Here is a 20,234-nt window from a genome sequence, read left to right as displayed (position 1 = left end):
CCATGCAATCTCCTAGACAAACATTGGCAGTAGAATGGCCTTACTGAAGAGCTCAGTGACTTTCAACATTTACATTACATTTAAGTCATTTAGCAGACGCTCTTATCCAGAGCGACTTACAAATTGGTGCATTCACCTTATGATATCCAGTGGAACAACCACTTTACAATAGTGCATCTAACTCTTTTAAGGGGGGGGGGGGGTTAGAAGGATTACTTTATCCTATCCTAGGTATTCCTTAAAGAGGTGGGGTTTCAGGTGTCTCCGGAAGGTGGTGATTGACTCCGCTGACCTGGCGTTCAACGTGGCACCATCATAGAATGCCACCTTTCCAACAAGTCAGTTCATCAGATTTCTGCCCTAGAGCTGCCCCGGTCCATTGTAAGGGCTGTTATTGTAAAATGGAAATGTCTAGGAGCAACAACGGTTCAGCCGCGAAGTAGGCCCCACAAACTCACAGAACGGCACTGCCAAGTGCTGAAGCACGTCTGTCTTCGGTTGCAACACTCACAACGGAGTTCCAAACTGCCTCTGGAAGCAACGTCAGCACAATAACTGTTCGTCGGGAGATTCATGAAATGGGTTTCCATAGCCGAGCAGCTGCACACAAGCCTAAGATCATCATGCGCAATGCCAAGCGCCAGCTGGAGTGGTGTAAAGCTAGCCGCCATTGGACTCTGGAGCAGTGGAAACACGTTCTCTGGAGTGATGAATCACGCTTCACCATCTGGCAGTCCGACAGACGAATTTGGGTTTGGCGGGTGCCAGGAGACGCTACCTAACCGAATGCATAGTGCCAACAATAAAGTTTGGTGGAGGAGGAATAATGGTCTGGTGCTGTTTTTCATGGTTCGGGAAGGGAAATCTTAACTCTACAGCATACAATGACATTCTAGACGATTCTGTGCTTCCAACTTTGAGGCATCCGCCACCATGGAGAGTATATGAAGAGTTATACTTAGTGATGTGATGGGTTGTTTTGGATTTGCCTCAAACATAACACTTTGTAGTTAGAACAGTTCTTTTTTTTGCCACATTGCTTGCAATTTTACTTTAGTTCCTCATTTCAAGCAGGATTCATTTTTTGAATATTTTTATTCTGTTCCTTCTTTTCACTCTGTAATTTATGTTAGTATTGTGGAGTAACTACAATGTTGTTGATCTATCCTCAGTTTTCTCCTATCACAGCCATTAAACTGTTTTAAAGTCACCATTGGCCAGATGGTGAAATCCCTGAGCGGTTTTCTTCCTCTCCAGCAAATGAGTTAGGAACTACATCTGTATGTTTGTAGTGACTGATGCACCATCCAAAGTGTAATTAATAACTTCACCATGCTCAAAGGGATATTCAATGTCTGCTTTTTAAATTTTGTTTATTTACCCATCTACCAATAGGTGCCCTTCTTTGTGAGTCATTGGAAAACCTCCCTGGTCTTTGTGGTTGAATCTGTTGTTGAAATTCACGGCTCATTTTGACATTATGTGGGTATTGTGTGTAGGCCAGTGGGAAAAAAATCTACATTTAATCAATGTTCAATTCAGGCTGTAACAGAAAAAAACGTGGAAAAAGTCAAGGGGTGTGAATTCTTTCTGAAGGCATTGTACGCATAAATCTGTGGCGCTGGTCCTCCCCCAAAAAAGTTGCGTAGGTCTTCTTATAATTACGGTCAGCACTGCGTTTATTCACCGGAAGTAGTTTTGTGTACACTGACAAAATCGTCACAGCTTGTCTGATCAATGATCTGATTTTTTCCCCAATTTCTCCCTCTGTCTTTTATCTCGCCACTGGAATCGATGTCAATAAAAATGCAGGCTCATTTGTCTTTACAGACCCAACTCGCTTCCATAATGGACGTGCTTGCTAGAGCGGCCGTTGTCGAGATCAGTCAACTCTTTTCCGAGAGCTCGGCTGATTTACACTTGGAGATTTCTCGCAGCTACAAAGACAACGAAGCGCTGAAGATGAAGATGAAAGGGATGAAGAGCGAGCTTTTCTCCCTGCGGCTACAACGGGCGAGTACACCGCGGGGCAGTCGTTTTTCTTTCGGCAGAACTTTGTGCAAGCCTCGGGCAAAACTCACAGGTTGGTTCAGGTTCTCGAAATGCTGCTAGCTGGGCGACCAGTCAATTGATCATAGTATGTTGGAAGTGGAACGGTTTTTGACCTATGCTCTTACTCATAGATAAGACACCTGAGCGCCACGCGGCTGTTAACAACAGGGATGACGCTTCTATTACTATAGGGGAAGAGGAGAGTCCATCCACAGTCAAAAAAGAGGTGTGGCAATAATAGCTCATCACACATTACTGACATAGGCTACTACTACTCTAGAAATATGTACATATTTGAATGAATGTGTGTGTTTTATGGTTCAGTGTGCAGTTGTGGAGAGTCCAGATGTCATCTTGATAAAGGAGGAGGAGGGAGCTGAGGATGACTTTGGAGGATGTTGGCCAGACACAGGTGTGTGGAGGAGGAGGAGGAAGATGATGGACTGGTATATAGACAATTGACAGCCAGATAACTAACAGATGATTTTATCATTTTGTTTCCTGTAGGTCATGACGATATTGATGGTGAGACTATTGCTATGGCGACTCCACAGCTGGAACATGCCACCCAGAGACTAGGTCACGATGAAGGACCTTACAGCATGAGCGCTCATTGTCGAGGTGAAGGAACTCTGTGCAGCGTGAGCAGTACTGAGAACTACCCCTTCTTCAGAACCCCAGAACAGCCCCAGAGATTGCCCTCACACTCTGGTCTGCTGCCGGACCACACAGTCAATCATCAGATACAGCTGAACACTCATTCTATTGGGGGACCACTGCCAGGCAACCCTCCAATGAGGGGGGTGCAAAGTGACAGAGGGGGTCAGCCGACAGGGGATACAGGAGGACGGGGTCTGAAAATCGTCGAGGTAGCTTCCCTAGAAAACACCCCAAAGACCCCAACAACAACCTTGGCAACAGGGGGTGTGACTGTGAGGCGCCCTGGTCTTGTAAACCAGTTCCAGCGCCACCACGTACCCCACGGTACCAAGCCGTTGCTCTGTAGCGACTGTGGGAAGCGCTTCTCTCGCCGGCTTGACTTGATCCGCCACCGGGCGGTCCACACAGGAGAGACGCCTGTCATATGCAACCTGTGCGGGAACTCGTTTGTCAACAAGACAACTCTGAGGGTCCATATGCGCATCCACACAGGGGAGAAACCGTACATGTGTTCCCTGTGTGGGAAGGGCTTCACCCAGAAAGGCAGTCTGACCATTCACCTGAGGACCCACTCTGGGGAGAAACCCTACAGCTGCTCCCACTGTGGCGCCTCATTCAACAACCACAGCAACCTGCGCAGACACATGGTCACACACCTAGAGCAGGCAGGGACGCTGACACTCTGACACATAAACATTACCTCCCCGGTGGAGCTTTAGGTTCTTTCTTTCTTCAGCTCTCATTCTCTCTCTGACTGTCTTCCTCTTGTTGTCTCACTTAGCCCCAGACTCTTCTCTCCCGGTCTCCCATCTTCTTCTCTCTTTCTCTGGTCCGCTGTTGCCCCCCTTTCTGTTGTTTATGTCTCTGATCTAGATGCACATACTACTTAAAGGGGCAATCAGCTGTTGAAACAATAACAGAGTGTACTCCCCACCCTTGTTTCATAAAAAACCTGAGAGATGGGGCTGGAGAAATGGAACCACCCTAAAATTAATAGACAGAGCTATGGATGCAAGGACTGACCATGCATCAAATCAAAATTTGACCATGTTTTGAGGATGTATCGTGTTAGTTTACATTTACTTTGTTTACAAACATTGGAGTAAAACAAGCTTGTATTTTGTGTTCTTATGGGGTGGACAGTTGAACTAAGCTCATGGGGCATTTGTAAGTTATATTCTTCAAGAATTAATGGGTACATATCATTCATTTATAAGTCAAAAATGTATGTAGCAACTGCAGATTTCCCCTTGAAAGTTACTCTACAAATAGTTTCAGTAAGTAGCCTACTCTGGCCCAAATGAATAAACGGTGTTTTGATATTAAGGAATGAATGAACAAATGTTTTTTTCTAACTCACTGGCTGCACCATAGTTGTTTATAATTTTTTCGAGTGCGGCATTATCTTCTCTTTGTAATCTTGTACACTGGGTTTTTAACCTAGAGATTCTTCACCATCGCGGGGGTCTCTTCAGGAAATTGGCCATTTGACTTAAAGCTTCCACAGTCCTTTTAAGGCAAATAGCAGAGCATGAGGCAGACTGCCAGCTGTTTGATCTAAACAATTGTCTAAAGCATCAGAAGTATATAAAGTATAATTTGGACCACATAATTGCGGCTGATTATCCTACTAGGAGGCAGACAGTGCCAGCACCAGACAGCCTACTGATGCAGTCATCCACTTATACAGGGAGACTTAGACAAATACTGTATTGGCAGCATATGATTCAACTCCAGTTTTATGGTTTTCTGTTTGCATGTGTCAGAGTTTACTATGCCAATGCATTCTTGTGGGTTACTGTTCAACTTCTATTTATTTTTCTAAGACAATCAATGGGATGACATCAGAGGTGGGTGGGGGACTGGGGGGAGAAGCCAGGGACATAACCTTCAACATTTATTTTATTTAACCTTTATTTGACTAGGCAAATCAGTTAAAAACAAATTATTATTTACAATGACAGTCAAACTCGGAAGACGCTGGGTCACTTGTACGCTGCCCTATGGGACTCCCAATCACGGCCGGATGTGATACCCCTTGAACCAACCCAATTGAATATATATATAAATTATAATTTTTTATGTTCATTCAATTGGATATTTGTGGATAAGTTAATTTATATTGTGCTGTGTGATGCTGAATGTTCATTCTGCAACTGAAGACACACCATTACGGGAATTTTGTTCGGCTAACTCTTATCCGTAATTACGGTAAAATCAAACCGTTATGCCCGCCCTCTCCCCCCCCCATATCTATTCATCTTTGCTCCCACCGAGCTTGACCGAGAAACCAGAAAGAAGGAGGAGAAAAGGTGGATAAAGTGAAGAAAAGAAATACGTTGCGAAGGGACAGGGAATACGAGACATATAGGTAAGTAAAAGAAAAGATACAAGCGGATTGATGGGATAATTTGACAGTTTTACTTTATTTCGTAAACCACAGCGTCGGCAAGGAGTGGTCAACTGGGGCACAGATCACGACTTTTCCACTGCCCGTGAGTGAGTGGGGTTAAAACGCCCAAATTTCGCTCAGCACGGATAGCCAGTTTTAAGCCTGTCTAGTAGGCCAGTGTCTCCACCACAAGTGGAGGTGGACGACCTGTTATCTAGCGACCAAATATTTTAACAAGCGCAGAAGGTTTGTTTTAAATTGAAACACAAGACTCGTCGCTGTGTTAGCAACTAACATTAGCTAGTTTGTGCTAATCTAGCCACGTCAAGCTGTTAGCGCGGCTACGCGCAAAGAAATGGTTAGCCAAACAAGCTAGCTAACTGGTCAAGCAACCAAAACTATCTCGAGAGTTTTAGAAACATGCTACACCCTTGCAACTCATAACTGGCTAACTATCTAGCTAACGTTTCCATTGTTTTGTTAGCTAGCTGAAAATTTCAGCTAAACTAGCTAGCTAGCCATCGTTTGCTGAATATGCCATGCACCGATTGATCTGTTGTTCGAATTTTTCATTATTCTGGCCTCAATCGACCTGTCCGCTTACAATTTTAGCAAAATAACATGTTTAGCTAGTATTTTAGCATTATTCGTAAGAATGTGCTTTCTGGTTAATGGTAGGGAGGGTAAAATTAACATTACTTTTAGAACTACCCAATAATACAACATACTCCCAGAAGCACTTTGTTTAATGTCTGTAGTAGGCCTTACCATTGCTGACATTAGAATTTGTGTGTCTGAATTCTGGGTCAAAAGGTCGCGGGAGATAATGCACAGGTCACGATGGCAAAGCCTTTTCCAAAAATGTCACCAAAATGACAGGTGGACTCATGAATAAACAGAAACTCAAATATCTCAAGATAGCAATGTCCTATAAACATTACATTTTCCAGTGGTTAGACAATAATGGGGATGTTAAAATGAAATATAATTTGTGTGTGTATATATAATATACAAATTGGATTTTAATGTATGTGCATATTTCATGTTGTATGCAAGAAATCATTGAAAAATGAATATTTGACGTACTAATGCAATTATCTGTGGTCATGTCGGACATTTCCAACTTGCTAACCTATGCGGAAGAGTCGGATCCCGAGTTTCCAACTTGCATTAATTTTAACTGAGGTCCCTAGTTTCTGACATGGTGGTAATACGTTTAGGGTTTTAGTGTGTTTGTAACATCAACACTTATGTATGTTCGACTTGAGATACTCATTATTATTTTTCTTCTGCCCACTCCTAAAACCTACGAGCTAAAGACATCAAACGAACATTAGACAGCATCAGACTAGATTACCTGAGAATCCTTTTGACACATTCTACACCATAGCAATTCAATGCATTCCAATGGCCAAAGACTTTTAATGGGGACATTTCTATTTGCAACTTCTCCCACAACTTATAGGGCTCAGTGGTCTAAGGCACTGCATCTCAGTGCTCGAGGCGTCACTAGACACCCTGGTTCGAATCCAGGCTGTATCACAACCGGCCGTGATTGTTCGGGTTTGGCCGGGGTAGGCCGTCATTGTAAAAAATAATTTATTCTTAACTGACTTGCCTAGTTAAATAAAGGTTAAATGTAAAAAAAAAAATATATATGCTAGACTCAACAAACTTTTACCCCCCCTTAGACTACACAGTGTGTTTGGTGGCAGCTAACCATCCTGATAGCTCCTCAGGTAAAGGTGAGATTACAAGTGTTCATAAATGTGTGCACAACAAACCACTTTCCATTCAGATTCTTGGTGGGTCTTTTGCCATTTATTAGCAGCAACGGCAGATGTCATTACAGTAGGTGCATATCTTAAATTCCGTAGTGAACAGGCAAATAATCCAGGCCTATTAATGTCAAACAAAAACAGAATGAGCATCTGTACTTTTCACACAACCAATAAACTGTGTGTGTGTAACATTATATCCATACTAATTGGCCAGAAGAGGTAGACGAGGCCATCCAGACAAGCTTGGTACGTGTTAAAGGGAAATAAAGTCAAAAAACGTTTTCAACTTCATATTCATCATCTCCAGCCGAACATCAACTTGTGAAAATGTCAAGTTTCTATGTTTTGTAGTAAAAGACAGAGGAAGATGAGTGTTTCCAGTGACATCAAGTAGGCAATGCCTACTCATAATTGGTTAAAATCAGACAATGCACACCGGCGTCATTGTAAACACTTATCTGCCTCTTTTGTTTTTACTACAAAACATAGAAACTCGCACTTTTCACATGTTGATGTTAGGGTGGTGCTAGAGATGGATATGAAGCTGACATTGTTTTGAAATGTCCCTTTAAACATGGGGATAATATCAAACAAAACAGAATAAAGTGTGTGAGAGATGACATGTGATGGTTCCAATGTAGATGAGTTTAACCTCTGAACATAATGATCATGGGCTCACATTACCTTGACATCTGTCCCACTTTCTACCCCTCCCTCACCTAGACTTGGACGACTGCGTGTGTGTGTACTTACAGTATAACAGATGAATTGGTCAAAAGAGGGGGAGGAAGAGGCCACCCAGACGAACAAGATATCTGTAAACATGGGGAGGATAAAGGCCTGTTAATATCGAACAACCGAAAACAGAATGAGCATCTGTAATTTTGTTTGTGTGCACTGCAGACTGGCAGTGCTTGCTGAGGGCATTTATCAGCCAGTAGTCCTCTGATTTCTCACCATCTTTCTATCTCCTCATCCCTACCTGCCTACTACTTTCCCTCTCTCCCCCTACTCTCCCTCTTTACACATGAGACAGGTGCCAATCAACATTCCTCTCTCTTCCCCTCAACTACATAGCTACCTAGAATACTTGCTAAAAACAGTTAAATCCGCTTCGTGTTTTTTTTAGTTGCCACGATACTGAGTATCGCGATTCTGTTATCATCTCGGTCCTAGTGTACATGGTCAAACAGTAGACTTCAGGTGATTTTTGTGCTTGCTCCACAAAAACTCTTTCCGGACGTCAATCAACTTGTATACCTCTCGAGTTGATAGTCGACTTGTTTATGATTGGAGAAGACGACGTCCCAAAATGGAAGAATGTGAAAGCAGTATTTTCAGGAGAGCACTGAAAGTGTTTGTCGTCTTCTGTTCTGCCCCCACCGAGGCCCCACTGATACGTTATTCAGAACATTTTTAAGGAAGATATTGATGTTTTTATTTCTGGATCAAAAAGGGGCTTAGGTGGTGGCGTGGCAGGGGGTGTGTCAATCAGCGCGGTCGGACGTTGGCGCAGCCTTCAAATGTATTTTTTTTCCCCAGGGTTTGGACTTAGTCTCCCTGAAAAAAGAAAAGGAAAAACACAAAACAAGAACAACGTAGGCGCTTTGGGCTTAGGCGACCCCAAAAAACACTTGGGCGTGCCGCCTAAGGATTACAATGGCAGAAAAATCCCTGATATTTATGCAAACATATTTCAATTTAATTCACTTCATCAAAATATCATGATTTATAAAGAAAGCACCATTGTCAAACAGTAGAATTCTCACTCAGTGTCCAGATTTTGTCACGTGACCGAACACCAGATTTTAATAGCTAGCTTAGTGTGTTTTTCTTAGTACTGTTTTTTTTTGGCTTGTGCTTCCAGGGCAACTCATTCGTTTGACTAGCCACTCTGCAAGACTGAAATGTTTCACTTAGCCAGCTAATTACATGCTTCATTGACACTTTTGCTCATTAACTGGTAGCTTCTGTGTTTGTGTCTTTAGTACCTGAAGGGTGGTGACAACGGGTCTATTTCAAACGAGGGGACCAACAAGCATACAGTGCTGACCACACCTGACACAGGTAAGGGTATTGCTGGTTGAGTTGTCCCAAGTTTTCTCCCCGTGTGAAAGATTATAAGATAAGAACAAGATCTCCCTCTACCATTTTTAGTTAGAGGTGTTGGCTATGACCTTTTTTTTGCAACAACCAGTTAGACAAAGAGTATATATATGTATATGTATGTGGGGATTGGAAATGATGCGGAGAATTACATTGATGGAAGTCAATCTATCTGCAATGTTAAAGCTTTTTCCCTGTCAGCTAACCTGTTGGGTGGGTCCTGAGTGAACTTGTTTTGTTAGGGAAAAGGTTGGGTGGGGTTAAATGTCGACGTGTGGCTTGAATAAGAAGGATTCAATCGGCTACTGGACTGTAAATATTGGCATTTGTATTTAATGTCTTGCCGAGGAAGCCAGTTAAGTCACTGTTTGTTGATTGTTCACGTGATGGGAGGTTGGCTGTAATTTGGGTATCTGTGTGGGGTGCAGGTGTTCCTCGGCCTGTACAGTCAGTCAACAAGGGATCTCCTTGAGAGCTTCACTGTGATGCAGTGCAGGTGAAACAGGTGCTGCCTCTAACCCTGTGATAAACAGGGCTTCTGTGTGTTTTGTGTGTGTGTGGAGGGCACCTGAGTGGCTGTGTGTACACTAACTAACTGTTGTAGTTGATGTGAAGGTACTGAGATTGTTGATCTGCTACATGCTGTGTTTGTCTGTCCAGATGAGGTGGGTAGTTAAGCTGTGCCTCTGGCTAAGTTTGTGTATGTACACTGCACAGTGTTTTTGGGAGGTTCCGTTTGTGTATGTACACTGCGCAGTGTTTTGGGGAGGTTCCGTTTGTGTATGTACCCTGCTCAGTGTTTTTGGGAGGTTCCGTTTGTGCATGTACACTGCGCAGTGTTTTTGGGAGGTTCCGTTTGTGCATGTACACTGCGCAGTGTTTTTGGGAGGTTCCGTTTGTGCATGTACACTGCGCAGTGTTTTTGGGAGGTTCCGTTTGTGCATGTACACTGCTCAGTGTTTTTGGGAGGTTCCGTTTGTGCATGTACACTGCTCAGTGTTTTTGGGAGGTTCCGTTTGTGCATGTACACTGCTCAGTGTTTTTGGGAGGTTCCGTTTGTGCATGTACACTGCTCAGTGTTTTTGGGAGGTTCCGTTTGTGCATGTACACTGCTCAGTGTTTTTGGGAGGTTCCGTTTGTGCATGTACACTGCTCAGTGTTTTTGGGAGGTTCCGTTTGTGCATGTACACTGCTCAGTGTTTTTGGGAGGTTCCGTTTGTACATGTACACTGCTCAGTGTTTTTGGGAGGTTCCGTTTGTGCATGTACACTGCTCAGTGTTTTTGGGAGGTTCCGTTTGTGCATGTACACTGCTCAGTGTTTTTGGGAGGTTCCGTTTGTGCATGTACACTGCTCAGTGTTTTTGGGAGGTTCCGTTTGTGCATGTACACTGCTCAGTGTTTTTGGGAGGTTCCGTTTGTGCATGTACACTGCTCAGTGTTTTTGGGAGGTTCCGTTTGTGTATGTACACTGCTCAGTGTTTTTGGGAGGTAAGTGGATTAGCAGTCTAATGCCCCGATCTCATTACCAGCCATGCTCAATTAAACCAACGCAAATGACCTTACCCTGACTTATTGGCAAACACAGGTGCAAATGACAGACGGGCACAGACATGTGTATTGTTTTCTTATAATGTCCCACCGCTCAATCACTCTTTGTTCCCGGTCACTTGCTGAAATAGTACAGTAGAGAAGACAGAGTTTCAAATGTCACATAGGGCTGTATTGTTTTAGCTGGTGTGTACAGCCCAGTGGAGGCTGATGAGGGGACGACGGCTCATAGTAATGGCTGGAATCAAACATCAAACACATGGAAACACTGCTGTCAGTGATTCCGCTCCAGCCATTACCACGAGCCCGTTCTCACCAATTATGGTGCCACCAACCTCCTGTGGTACAGCGTGCTGATGCTTGAAAGCGAAGCTCTTTTCTCCAGACTAGGGTGAGTCACACTGACTGACTGCTGCAGAATCAGACAGGAAGATATGACTCGTGGTGTACGAGCGCACAGATATTCTGTGTCATTGACCCTAAAACTGCTTTCAAAACAACTGGGAACTTGGGGGGGGACGAGCTCCGACTTGGGAAAAATCTGAAATTCTGGCTTCTTTCTAGAGCTCCGACCTGAAGATCACTGGCGTCATGATTTGACCTCGTATTTTTCTGAGTTCCCCGTTGTTTTGAACACGGCACAAAGCACTGCTTTAGTGTCTGCTGACCTGGAGATGACATCCCAACGCGGTCGGAGTAATGGTTGGCTGTTGCGGTCGCATTGTATTTTTCTTCATCTTATGGGTTTTTATAGATTTAGTTAACTTCCTCAACATGAGTGCGAGGCAGGTTAGGGGTTGAAAGTGGAAGCCTCAAAAGCATAAATGGAAGTGAAAGAACAGTGACAGAAAGAAGTGGCAGTGAGAGAGCAAGGGAAAAACTATACCTCATAGAACAAAACAAAATGGGTTCTAGTGGTTTACTATACAGTGTGGTGCTGTAGCCTTGTCCTCACTCATCCCTAATGGAGTATCCATAACATCCTGTTTTTCAGGAAGGGAAAAGTTTTCATTGTTCACCGAAACTCGCGGCTGACTTCCGATAGGCTTCAAGGCTAAAATATCTGGCTCCTTACTTGGAGGGTTGAATGCAGTGGTAGCCATGGTCTGTATTTTAGTGGGGTCCCCCCCACCCAACCAAGGAATGTTAGGATTTAAGCTCATTTACTGCATTTCTATACAATTTTTTTTTTTAAACTGTAAAATGCTAGTTGGAGAACAGCATAAACCGACATTATCACATTGGTTCCTGTAGCTTCAGTCACCTCAGTCGATCTACAAACGCATAGCCTATTGGATATACAATTAACCACTACACATTAACTCACATTAAAGGAGAACTGATTTGGCCTCCTTTATTTTGGCTTGCTTTTCAGGAAATGCTGGCGGCCGTGACCGAAGCCAAATGTGAGTTGGCTTGGGGGGGTTTTGATGTGGGTGTTTTATGTCTGTGTCGTTGCCACCAAGACACACCCGTCTGTCAGAACCTTGCCTGCAGCTGTCTTGTCTCCCCCCCCTTCCTCCCAGTGGTCATACCTTCCTGTGTGGTGTCCCGTATACAACCGGAGTTCTCTGATCCTGGTGCAGAATACACAGGGTTTCTCCCCCTCCGTTTTAACTGATACCAATTCAATAATTTAAATAAATACAATACAAGTAAAATTGTAATGCTGAGTGCCAGGTCTCTCTCTCCATTCAGAGACATCAGTATCAAGTCAGTCTGGACTTCATCACGTTATCTTGCAAGTCTCCATGAGCTGGCTCCATACATGTTTCTGTGAACACACACCACAAACACTCAGTCATTGTTCTGTTACCAATGGCAGTTCGGCAATATCTGAACCATGAACTGGTACTTCATATCTGACATCCAATCAGGTACTATGTTTGAAGTTTGAACAAGTCAGACTTAGCCTTAGCAGGCAAGAGGTAAGGTCTTTGCCAGAGCCCCATTGATGGGCATAGCAGCATAGATCAGCTCCTGGCCCCTCATCAAATATACTGGTCGGTCACACGCACAGAGAGCACGCTGCTTACATTATCAATGGCGGTAATGATTAGCCTGGTGCAACCAACCTGATCGCTGCGTTCAGCTTTCAATTTCACTTCAGAAATCCTCAAATGTGAAGTGAAATAATGACCGCTGGACATATGTATCGAAGAAGTAGAAAATAACCAACAAACAAATTGTTTCAGAATTGGTTATCAAATATATCAAAGTAATATTGTGGGTTACCTTCTGTATTTGTACAAATGATGACCTTGTGAACGCTGTTCCCGCTGTACAGGTGATTGTTTCTGGCTGGATACATGTGGCTAACTGTTCCATTCATAGGAATTGAATATACCTTTTCACATTTAACTTAACACACATTACCTGGTGTAGTTGAAGCCGTCTGTAATCATTGCAGTTACTCGGGTCACTATTAGAGGCCTCGTGAAGGGATCAACGGAGGAGGTGTCACAAGTGTACTTGTCTCATGACACACTTTTATTCTGAAGTCTTGCTGACGAGCTGTGGATAAAATGATTTTTTGGAGGTCGCTAAACCATTGCGATCACATTGCTGGGCATGTTATGCTCCTTCTGGTAGGTCCCGGCATCCGTTCATAACAGGGGATCAGTCTGGCACCCAACTGTGCGGAATGCAGAAAAATAGGGTCAATGATGGTCATCATCCCTCAATTATAAACACAGCTCGAGCAATAGAGTAATGTCTCTTGGAAGCTAACTCTATCCTTTACAGATGTAGACAGACTGGCTCCAGATTGGATTTGATTCAGTTTGGTGCCCGTCGTTGCACTATGCAACCAGCTGTGACATGTTTTGCTACGGCCCTGGGTTGGTTTGAGTTTGTTGCTGCTAGTTAGTACACTGTTATAGTCATACATGAGTTAGCTAGTACCACCATAGCTGCATCCAATATTTATTTGTGCCCTAGACATGGGTCGCACCTCGAAGGCTAATGTGACTGTTTCGTCTACATTACACTAAGTTAGTGGCATGGAAATATGTTGACATTGTCAAAGTAGGCAAATAATAAGTAGGAAACAATTTTGCTATGTCGTCAAATTTACTTTAGAGATGGCAATATTGCCATTACTGTTTCTAGCAAAATTAGTCAAACATAGGTAGCAATGCTAATGTTAGCTAGTTAAAATATGGAGGTCCCATAAATCGTAGTTAGCTGGCTAAAGTTATACTGCATCTAAAGTCAATCTGGCAACATCACAATCATGACAAAAGGTTTTCCTACAAATTATTTGCCCCCTTTTTGAAACGTTTCCAAGCCAAAGCCTACCTCAATACAACTCGGATAATGTCAGCTATGCTATTGATGATTATTATTATTAAAATACACGTAACCAGCGGTCTATGGTCTAGCTACCGGCATACTCTCCACCACTGGGGACCAACGAACTCCGACCACCTATTCTGCATGATAGGGTCCGTTGTTTAGAAGGCATCTTGCTGGAAGCATGCATTGTGTGGTCAATCCGTATAGGGCTTTTCAGTCTCAAATGGCCGTAATCCTTTGAACGTGTTGGGGGAGACGAAACAATGGAGCCCCATTTGAATGAAGGGAAGCGATGTGGGTGGGGGGGAGATTTGTATGTGGATCTTGGCAAAAGGAGGCTTGAGTTGTTGACATAATTGTAATCCAAACCAATCTTTTTTATTTACTCGTGACTCACTTAGTTTTAGACCAGACTGACTTGATGACCAAAACTATCCTATTTACACTCAATTTTGACACTATAATTGGCGTTTCTGACTCATCAATGCCACAGGCCGTTTTTATAGGGAATAGTTTTTTAGGGCCAGTTACTTTAACTCCGCACAGCGATTTTAAAAACTGTAATTTACAGGCCTAATGCAGCCTTTTTTGGGGGGTAAAATTGGTTAACAATTAAGTAGGTTTGAGAATGATCTGTCAGACAGGATACAGTGAGTTATAATAATGATGATTTACTTTTGTAAAGTGCTTTTAATTTATACAGAATGATCTCAGTGCATAAAATAATAACCAAATAAAAAATGCGCACAACTAGACAGGGTAACTGACAAAGAACCCAGCTGACGCAACACGGTAGGACACCAAGGAGCACACAGCTATCAACATAAATCCTTCCTAAAGAGAGGTCTTTAGGCCTGTTTTTAAAGGAGCCCAGAGTCTGTGGTGCCTTCAGGTGGTCCGGGAGGGTATTTGAGGCAGAGGGTGGTCGAGCTAAAATACTATGTGTGTGTATATATAATTTTTTACATTCTTTTGCTTGAAAACCACAATTGTTTTTCTATGCCGTTAATTCCATTGGAACAAATTGTTTTACACTTTTTGTGTGAAACTTAATCTACTTTTTAAGTAAATACCTGCAGTCAACTTGTGAAATACGTTAGGAGGTAAAACAGATTGCGTTCTTAATATCACCTGTTACATTATGAAGCTTACTGTAGTTCCCCAGAACAGTTGAGCCAGTCACGTGTTTAAGTAAATAGCACAACTGGAGAAAGCGGGAGCAGGGGTAAGATTTAATTTTTTGGGGCTTCAATAGTGATCAGGAACGTGCAACTATAGTTTTCTTTCACATAAAATACATTAAGTACATTTCCTCATGTTTATTCTTGCATTTTACCTGAGAAAAGTAGGGGGGGGGGGTGGGGGAGGAGTAGCTACATCAGAGAGTTGTCTGCTGATAGAATGCCTTTTAGTAAAATTCTAATCCGAGTGGAGTAGTGAGACTGAAGCACAAAAGGTCTGATGCCGAGCAGAAATTACAATAAGAAGCATTTTACATCTTTGTTTACAAAACGCAGCAAGAAATTTCTTATGCGTTTTATCTTTTCCTGTGTGGAAAAATGAAGAATTCTGCGTTAACGTGACAAATTTAACTTGCTAGTTGTCTAAGTAAGTGGCTGAATTAATAAGGTGACGGGCATCAAATTGTTTTAGCTTCCTGACGTGTTTGAGAAGTCAAACCCCTTTGGATGAGTTATCTATACAGCTGCCACTGCTGTCTTGATTTCCTTGCATTCTTTTTCTCCTCTCTGTTCTCGGCCATCAGCTCCATCTTCTCTGAGCATGGCAGGCCAGTTGTCCTAGCGACTCGACACAGTGTGTGCACATGATGCTCCAGACCCAGTACTGTTCTTCCTTCAGACAAGCATGGTTCAACACTTTGTTCATTTGCACAATGTCTTTAGTTCACATTCACTTGAAAATGTCCAAACTCACCAAAAATTGCATTCAGTATTTCCTGCCTATATACAGTACCAGTCAAAAGTTTGGATACACCTACTCATTCAAGGGTTTTTCTTTTCTTTTTACCATTTTCTACATTGTAGAATAATAGGGAAGACATCAAAACTATGGAATAACACATATGGAATCATGTATTTACCAAAAAAGTGTTAAACAAATCTAAGTAGATTTGAGATTCTTCAAAGTAGTCACTTTTTGCCTTGATGACAGCTTGGCACACTTGGCATTCTCAACCAGCTTCATGAGGAATGCTTTTCCAATGGTCTTGAAGGACTTCCCATATATGCTGAGCACTTGTTGGCTGCTTTTCCTTCATCACTCTGCGGTCCAACTCATCCCAAACCATCTCAATTGGGTTGAGGTCGGGTTATTGTGGAGGCCAGGTCATCTGATACAGCACTCTGTCACTCCTCCTTGGTCAAATAGCCCTTACAGACTGGAGGTGTGTTGGGTCATTGTCCTGTTGAAAAACAAATGATAGTCCCACAAAGTCCATTGCTTGTGTTTCTTGGCCCAGGCAAGTCTCTTCTTATTGGTGTCCTTTTAGTAGTGGTCTCTGCAGCAATTTGACCATGAAGGCCTAATTCACGCAGTCTCCTCTGAACAGTTGATGTCTGTTACTTGAACTGAAGCATTATTTGGACTGCTATCTGAGGTGCCGGTAACTCTAATGAACTTATCCTCTGCAGCAGAGGTAACTCTCCGTCTTCCTTTCCTGGGGCGGTCCTCATGAGAGCCAGTTTCATCATAGCACTTGATGGTTTATGCGTCTGCACTTGAAGAAACGTTCAAAGTTCTTGAAGTGTTCCGTATTGACTGACCTTCATGTCCTTAAAGTAATGATGGACTGTCATTTCTCCTTGCTTATTTGAGCTGTTCTTGCCATAATATGGACTTGTCACAATACAACTGATTGGCTCAAACACATTAAGAACGAAAGAAATTCCACAAATGAACTTTTAACAAAGCACACCTGTTAATTGAAATGCATTCCAGGTGACTACCTCATGAAGCTGATTGAGAGAATGCCAAGAGTGTGCAAAGCTGTTATCAAGGCAAAGGTTGGTGACAGCTTGAAGAATCTCAAATATAAAATATATTTTGATTTGTTTAACACTTTTTTTTGGTCACTACATAATTCCATATGTGTTATTTCATAGTTGTGATGTCTTCACTATTATTCTACAATGTAGAAAATAGTAAAAATAAAGAAAAAACCCTTGAATGAGTAGGTGTCTAAACTTATGACTGGTACTGTATGTATAACTTTGAGCTGGATTGCCTGTCTTTGCAATTGGTTTTCTTTGTTTGCCCTAGTTAGCATATTTAGCTAGCAGCCTCTATGGAAATTCACTATTAGTTGTGCTAATCTTGTTAGCATTCTGGTAATGGGTGTTTTTTTTCTTCGGGTTTCTTTGGCGCACCTTTGTGTACTAAGCCGGTAATATTGTAAATCCCGGGATGTGTGAAGAATGGAATAAAAATCTAGAGACCACCCAACCCTACTTTGCACCCAGATTGGGCACTGAGGGGGAGAGGGATGCTCTGTCTTGCAATGGTGATGTCTGATGGTGTGAAGTCTAGTTCCTGGATATTACGAAAGGTGTGCCGCAAGGTCGGTATTGGGACCTGTTCTCTTTTAATATTATATGAATACTATTGAACTATCTATTAAAATGTATAATATTCATCTGTATGCAGATACGGTTACGTATGCCATTACCCCAACTGTAGAGCAGGCATTGTTTGAGCTGCAATCTGACTTTGTTGCCTTATAAAAAGATCTGTTTGGTTTGAAACTTGTAATTTAATGTGGGAAAGATTAAATATGATCTCTAATTCTCACAAAAAAAATTGGGATGGACAACATAGTCATTGAATGGTTCTCCCATTGATCGGGTTCCTGCCTATAAATACCAGGGCATTTGGATTAACAAGGATTTATTGTTTAAAAAACATACTGATGAGCTAGTTAAAAAGCTAAGATTTAAACTATTTTAGAAAGAGATCCTGCCTCTCCCTAAACAGCAGGAAACAAATTCTACAGTCAACTTTACTTCCAGTTTTTGAAATGGTGACACCATTTACCAGAATGCAGTAGCCACTACTCTTAAACCTTTGGATGCCGTCTACCTTGGCACGTTTTGCTTTATCACAGGTGACTGTTTTTAATACTCATCACTGCATCCTATATCAAAAGGTTGGATGGTCATCATTAAAGTCCCGAGATCACTTCACTGTTGTTTGCAAAGCTCTACAACACATGCTTCCAATTTACTTAACTTCATTGCTGAAGTATAAAAACATGAGTTACCTAACCTGTTCAGTGTTGGTTAACTCTGAGGTTCCTCAGGTCTCCACCGAATTAGGTAAATCTGCTTTTACTTTTTAATTTACCTACCTGCTGGAACAATTTACTAAACTCCTTACAATTGGATGTTTTGGTGCTGCTCTGGCAATTGTTTAAGTGAGGACCTAGTAGCTGAGGAATCTAACAGCTTCTCTTGTGCTGTATTTTCTTTTACTTTATATTGATTTGCTGTTTTGTTTCACATTTGTATTTGATTGTTGTATTACTGCAATCAGGGCACCCTTGTTCAAAATTAAAACCCACTAATTCATTTGTAGTTTTGCAGTCAGTATTGGCGCTAGTAAATGTAGTCAGTGTTGTCGCTAGTAAATGTATCTTAAGAAATTAACTATGACATAGCCAATGACTGTATAGCACCACTTTTGGATTTCACCATGTCTCTTATACAAATGGATTAGATCGTTTTGACGGACTCGAAGTGAGCTTCTCTGCTTCAACCATACGAAAGTGATTGCTGTCCTGTTTTATACAGGGTAAAGGTGATCATTTCATATCAAAATTACCATATATACTTATTGTTTTCAAGCAAAACTATTGTTGATGGTGAACCTTAAAAATCGAATGTAGGCCCCAATCAGCATGTAACCTATAGCCAGACGAGAGTCGTCTCTGGCGGTAGTTAAACTCCAATTTTCGAACATTTGAATGCTGAAGGTGACGCCCAGATGTGCCAGGTCAGGAGTAGGCCTACCTCTCGTTGGTCAGCACGCGAAGCTGTTTGTCTAGGCTACTGATATAGCCTGGAGTCGTTCTGCATGCAAACTAACTTGTAGATCAATGACTGGCAACTTGCCTGAAAACCCGACATTGAATTCTACACCGGGCAGAAGTTTCCTCGCACGACCTTTTACAATACAATGTTGAATAAAGAAATTCATGTACTTTACCAGTTGTCTGTGCGGTTGGTCCTTTTGGCGGTAGGAATGTGAGACAATCTATCCACAGGAAAGGACAATTACAAACTTTTCAAAGCGCTGGTAGTGCGTTCAGCTTTCTAGCAGCTGAAGCATGTGCACAAGATACAAATGCATGCAGGTGACTCGTGCATACTTGCTGAGCTCGTGTTTACATGGTTGATGTAATTATCCTTTCGTGTGTCTATTGTTAGAGACGCACACATTTCATACCCTCAAGACATGCTAACCTCTCACCGTTACAATAACAGGGAAGGTTACTGGTTGGGGACAGGGTTGTTATATGTGCGTCTAACTTTCTCAGACATCATTCACGGTTGATGATTATCCGTAATGGTACATAATTGGTCTAGCCTAGGGCTGTGTTATGCATACTCGATGGACTGGTTACCTTCTGCCACTTTCCAAATGTTCTCCATGAGTCTGGGAGAGAACGTATAGGCCAGGGATTTTCAAACCCGGTCACGTACACACACTTAGCAGATGTTTATTGCGGGTCTAGCGACAGTGCAGTAGTATCTAACAATACACAAATCTAAAAGAATGGAATTAAGAAATATATAAATATTTGGACAAGCAATGTCGGCGTGACATTGACTAAATACAGTAGAATAGAATACAGTGTATATACATATGAAATGAGTAACGCAGTATGTAAACATTTTATTATAATTGCCAGTGATTCCATGTCTATGTATATAGGGCAGCAGCCTCTAAGGTGCAGGGGTGAGTAGCCGGGTGGTAGCTGGCTAGTGATGGCTATTTGTCTGTCCTTGAAGTTGTTTTTCTGTCTCTCGGTCCCAGTGTTGATGCACCTGTACTGACCTCTCCTTCTGGATGATAGCGGGTTGAACAGGCTGTGGCTCAGGAGGTTGATGTTGATGATCTTTTTGGCCTTCCTGTGATATCAGGTGCTGTAGGGGTCCGGGAGGGCAGGCAGTGTGCCCCCGGTGATGCGTTGGGCAGACCGTACCACCCTCTGGAGAGCCCTGCAGTTGCAGGCGGTGCAGTTGCCGAACCAGGCGGTGATACAGCCCTACAGGATGCTCTGAATTGTGCATCTGTAAAGGTTTGTGAGGGTCTTAGCGGCCAAGCCAAATTTGTTCAGCCTCCTGAGGTTGAAGAGACGCTGTTGCGCCTTCTTCACCTC

At 42.6% G+C, this 20,234-nt stretch overlaps 2 protein-coding genes across 15 annotated transcripts in view; both read left to right on the top strand.

Moving 5' to 3' along the window:
- Nucleotides 1-1,692: 1,692 nt before the first annotated feature.
- Nucleotides 1,693-4,038, top strand: LOC139581202 (uncharacterized). The gene is made up of 4 exons (XM_071410710.1): nucleotides 1,693-2,083; nucleotides 2,184-2,278; nucleotides 2,377-2,464; nucleotides 2,560-4,038. The coding sequence occupies exons 1-4, from the start codon at nucleotides 1,795-1,797 to the stop codon at nucleotides 3,396-3,398; spliced, it is 1,311 nt and encodes a 436-aa protein (XP_071266811.1). The 5' UTR covers nucleotides 1,693-1,794; the 3' UTR covers nucleotides 3,399-4,038.
- Nucleotides 4,039-4,949: 911 nt separating this feature from the next.
- Nucleotides 4,950-20,234, top strand: part of LOC139581234 (catenin delta-1-like) — a 32,633-nt gene continuing 17,348 nt past the window's right edge. For 9 of the 14 annotated variants that reach the window (XM_071410785.1, XM_071410778.1, XM_071410784.1 and 6 more), the window contains exons 1-2: nucleotides 4,950-5,083; nucleotides 8,874-8,952. The gene's annotated coding sequence lies outside the window, so the exon portion shown is untranslated. Of the gene's footprint in view, nucleotides 5,084-8,852; nucleotides 8,953-9,419; nucleotides 9,497-11,915; nucleotides 11,947-20,234 lie in introns of all 14 variants that reach the window. The other 5 variants (XM_071410787.1, XM_071410777.1, XM_071410774.1 and 2 more) reach the window with 4 other exon arrangements.

This window comes from Salvelinus alpinus, chromosome 7 (genome assembly GCF_045679555.1).
Source record: "Salvelinus alpinus chromosome 7, SLU_Salpinus.1, whole genome shotgun sequence".
Lineage (NCBI taxonomy): Eukaryota > Metazoa > Chordata > Actinopteri > Salmoniformes > Salmonidae > Salvelinus > Salvelinus alpinus.
This window is presented reverse-complemented; position numbering and strand designations above follow the sequence as displayed.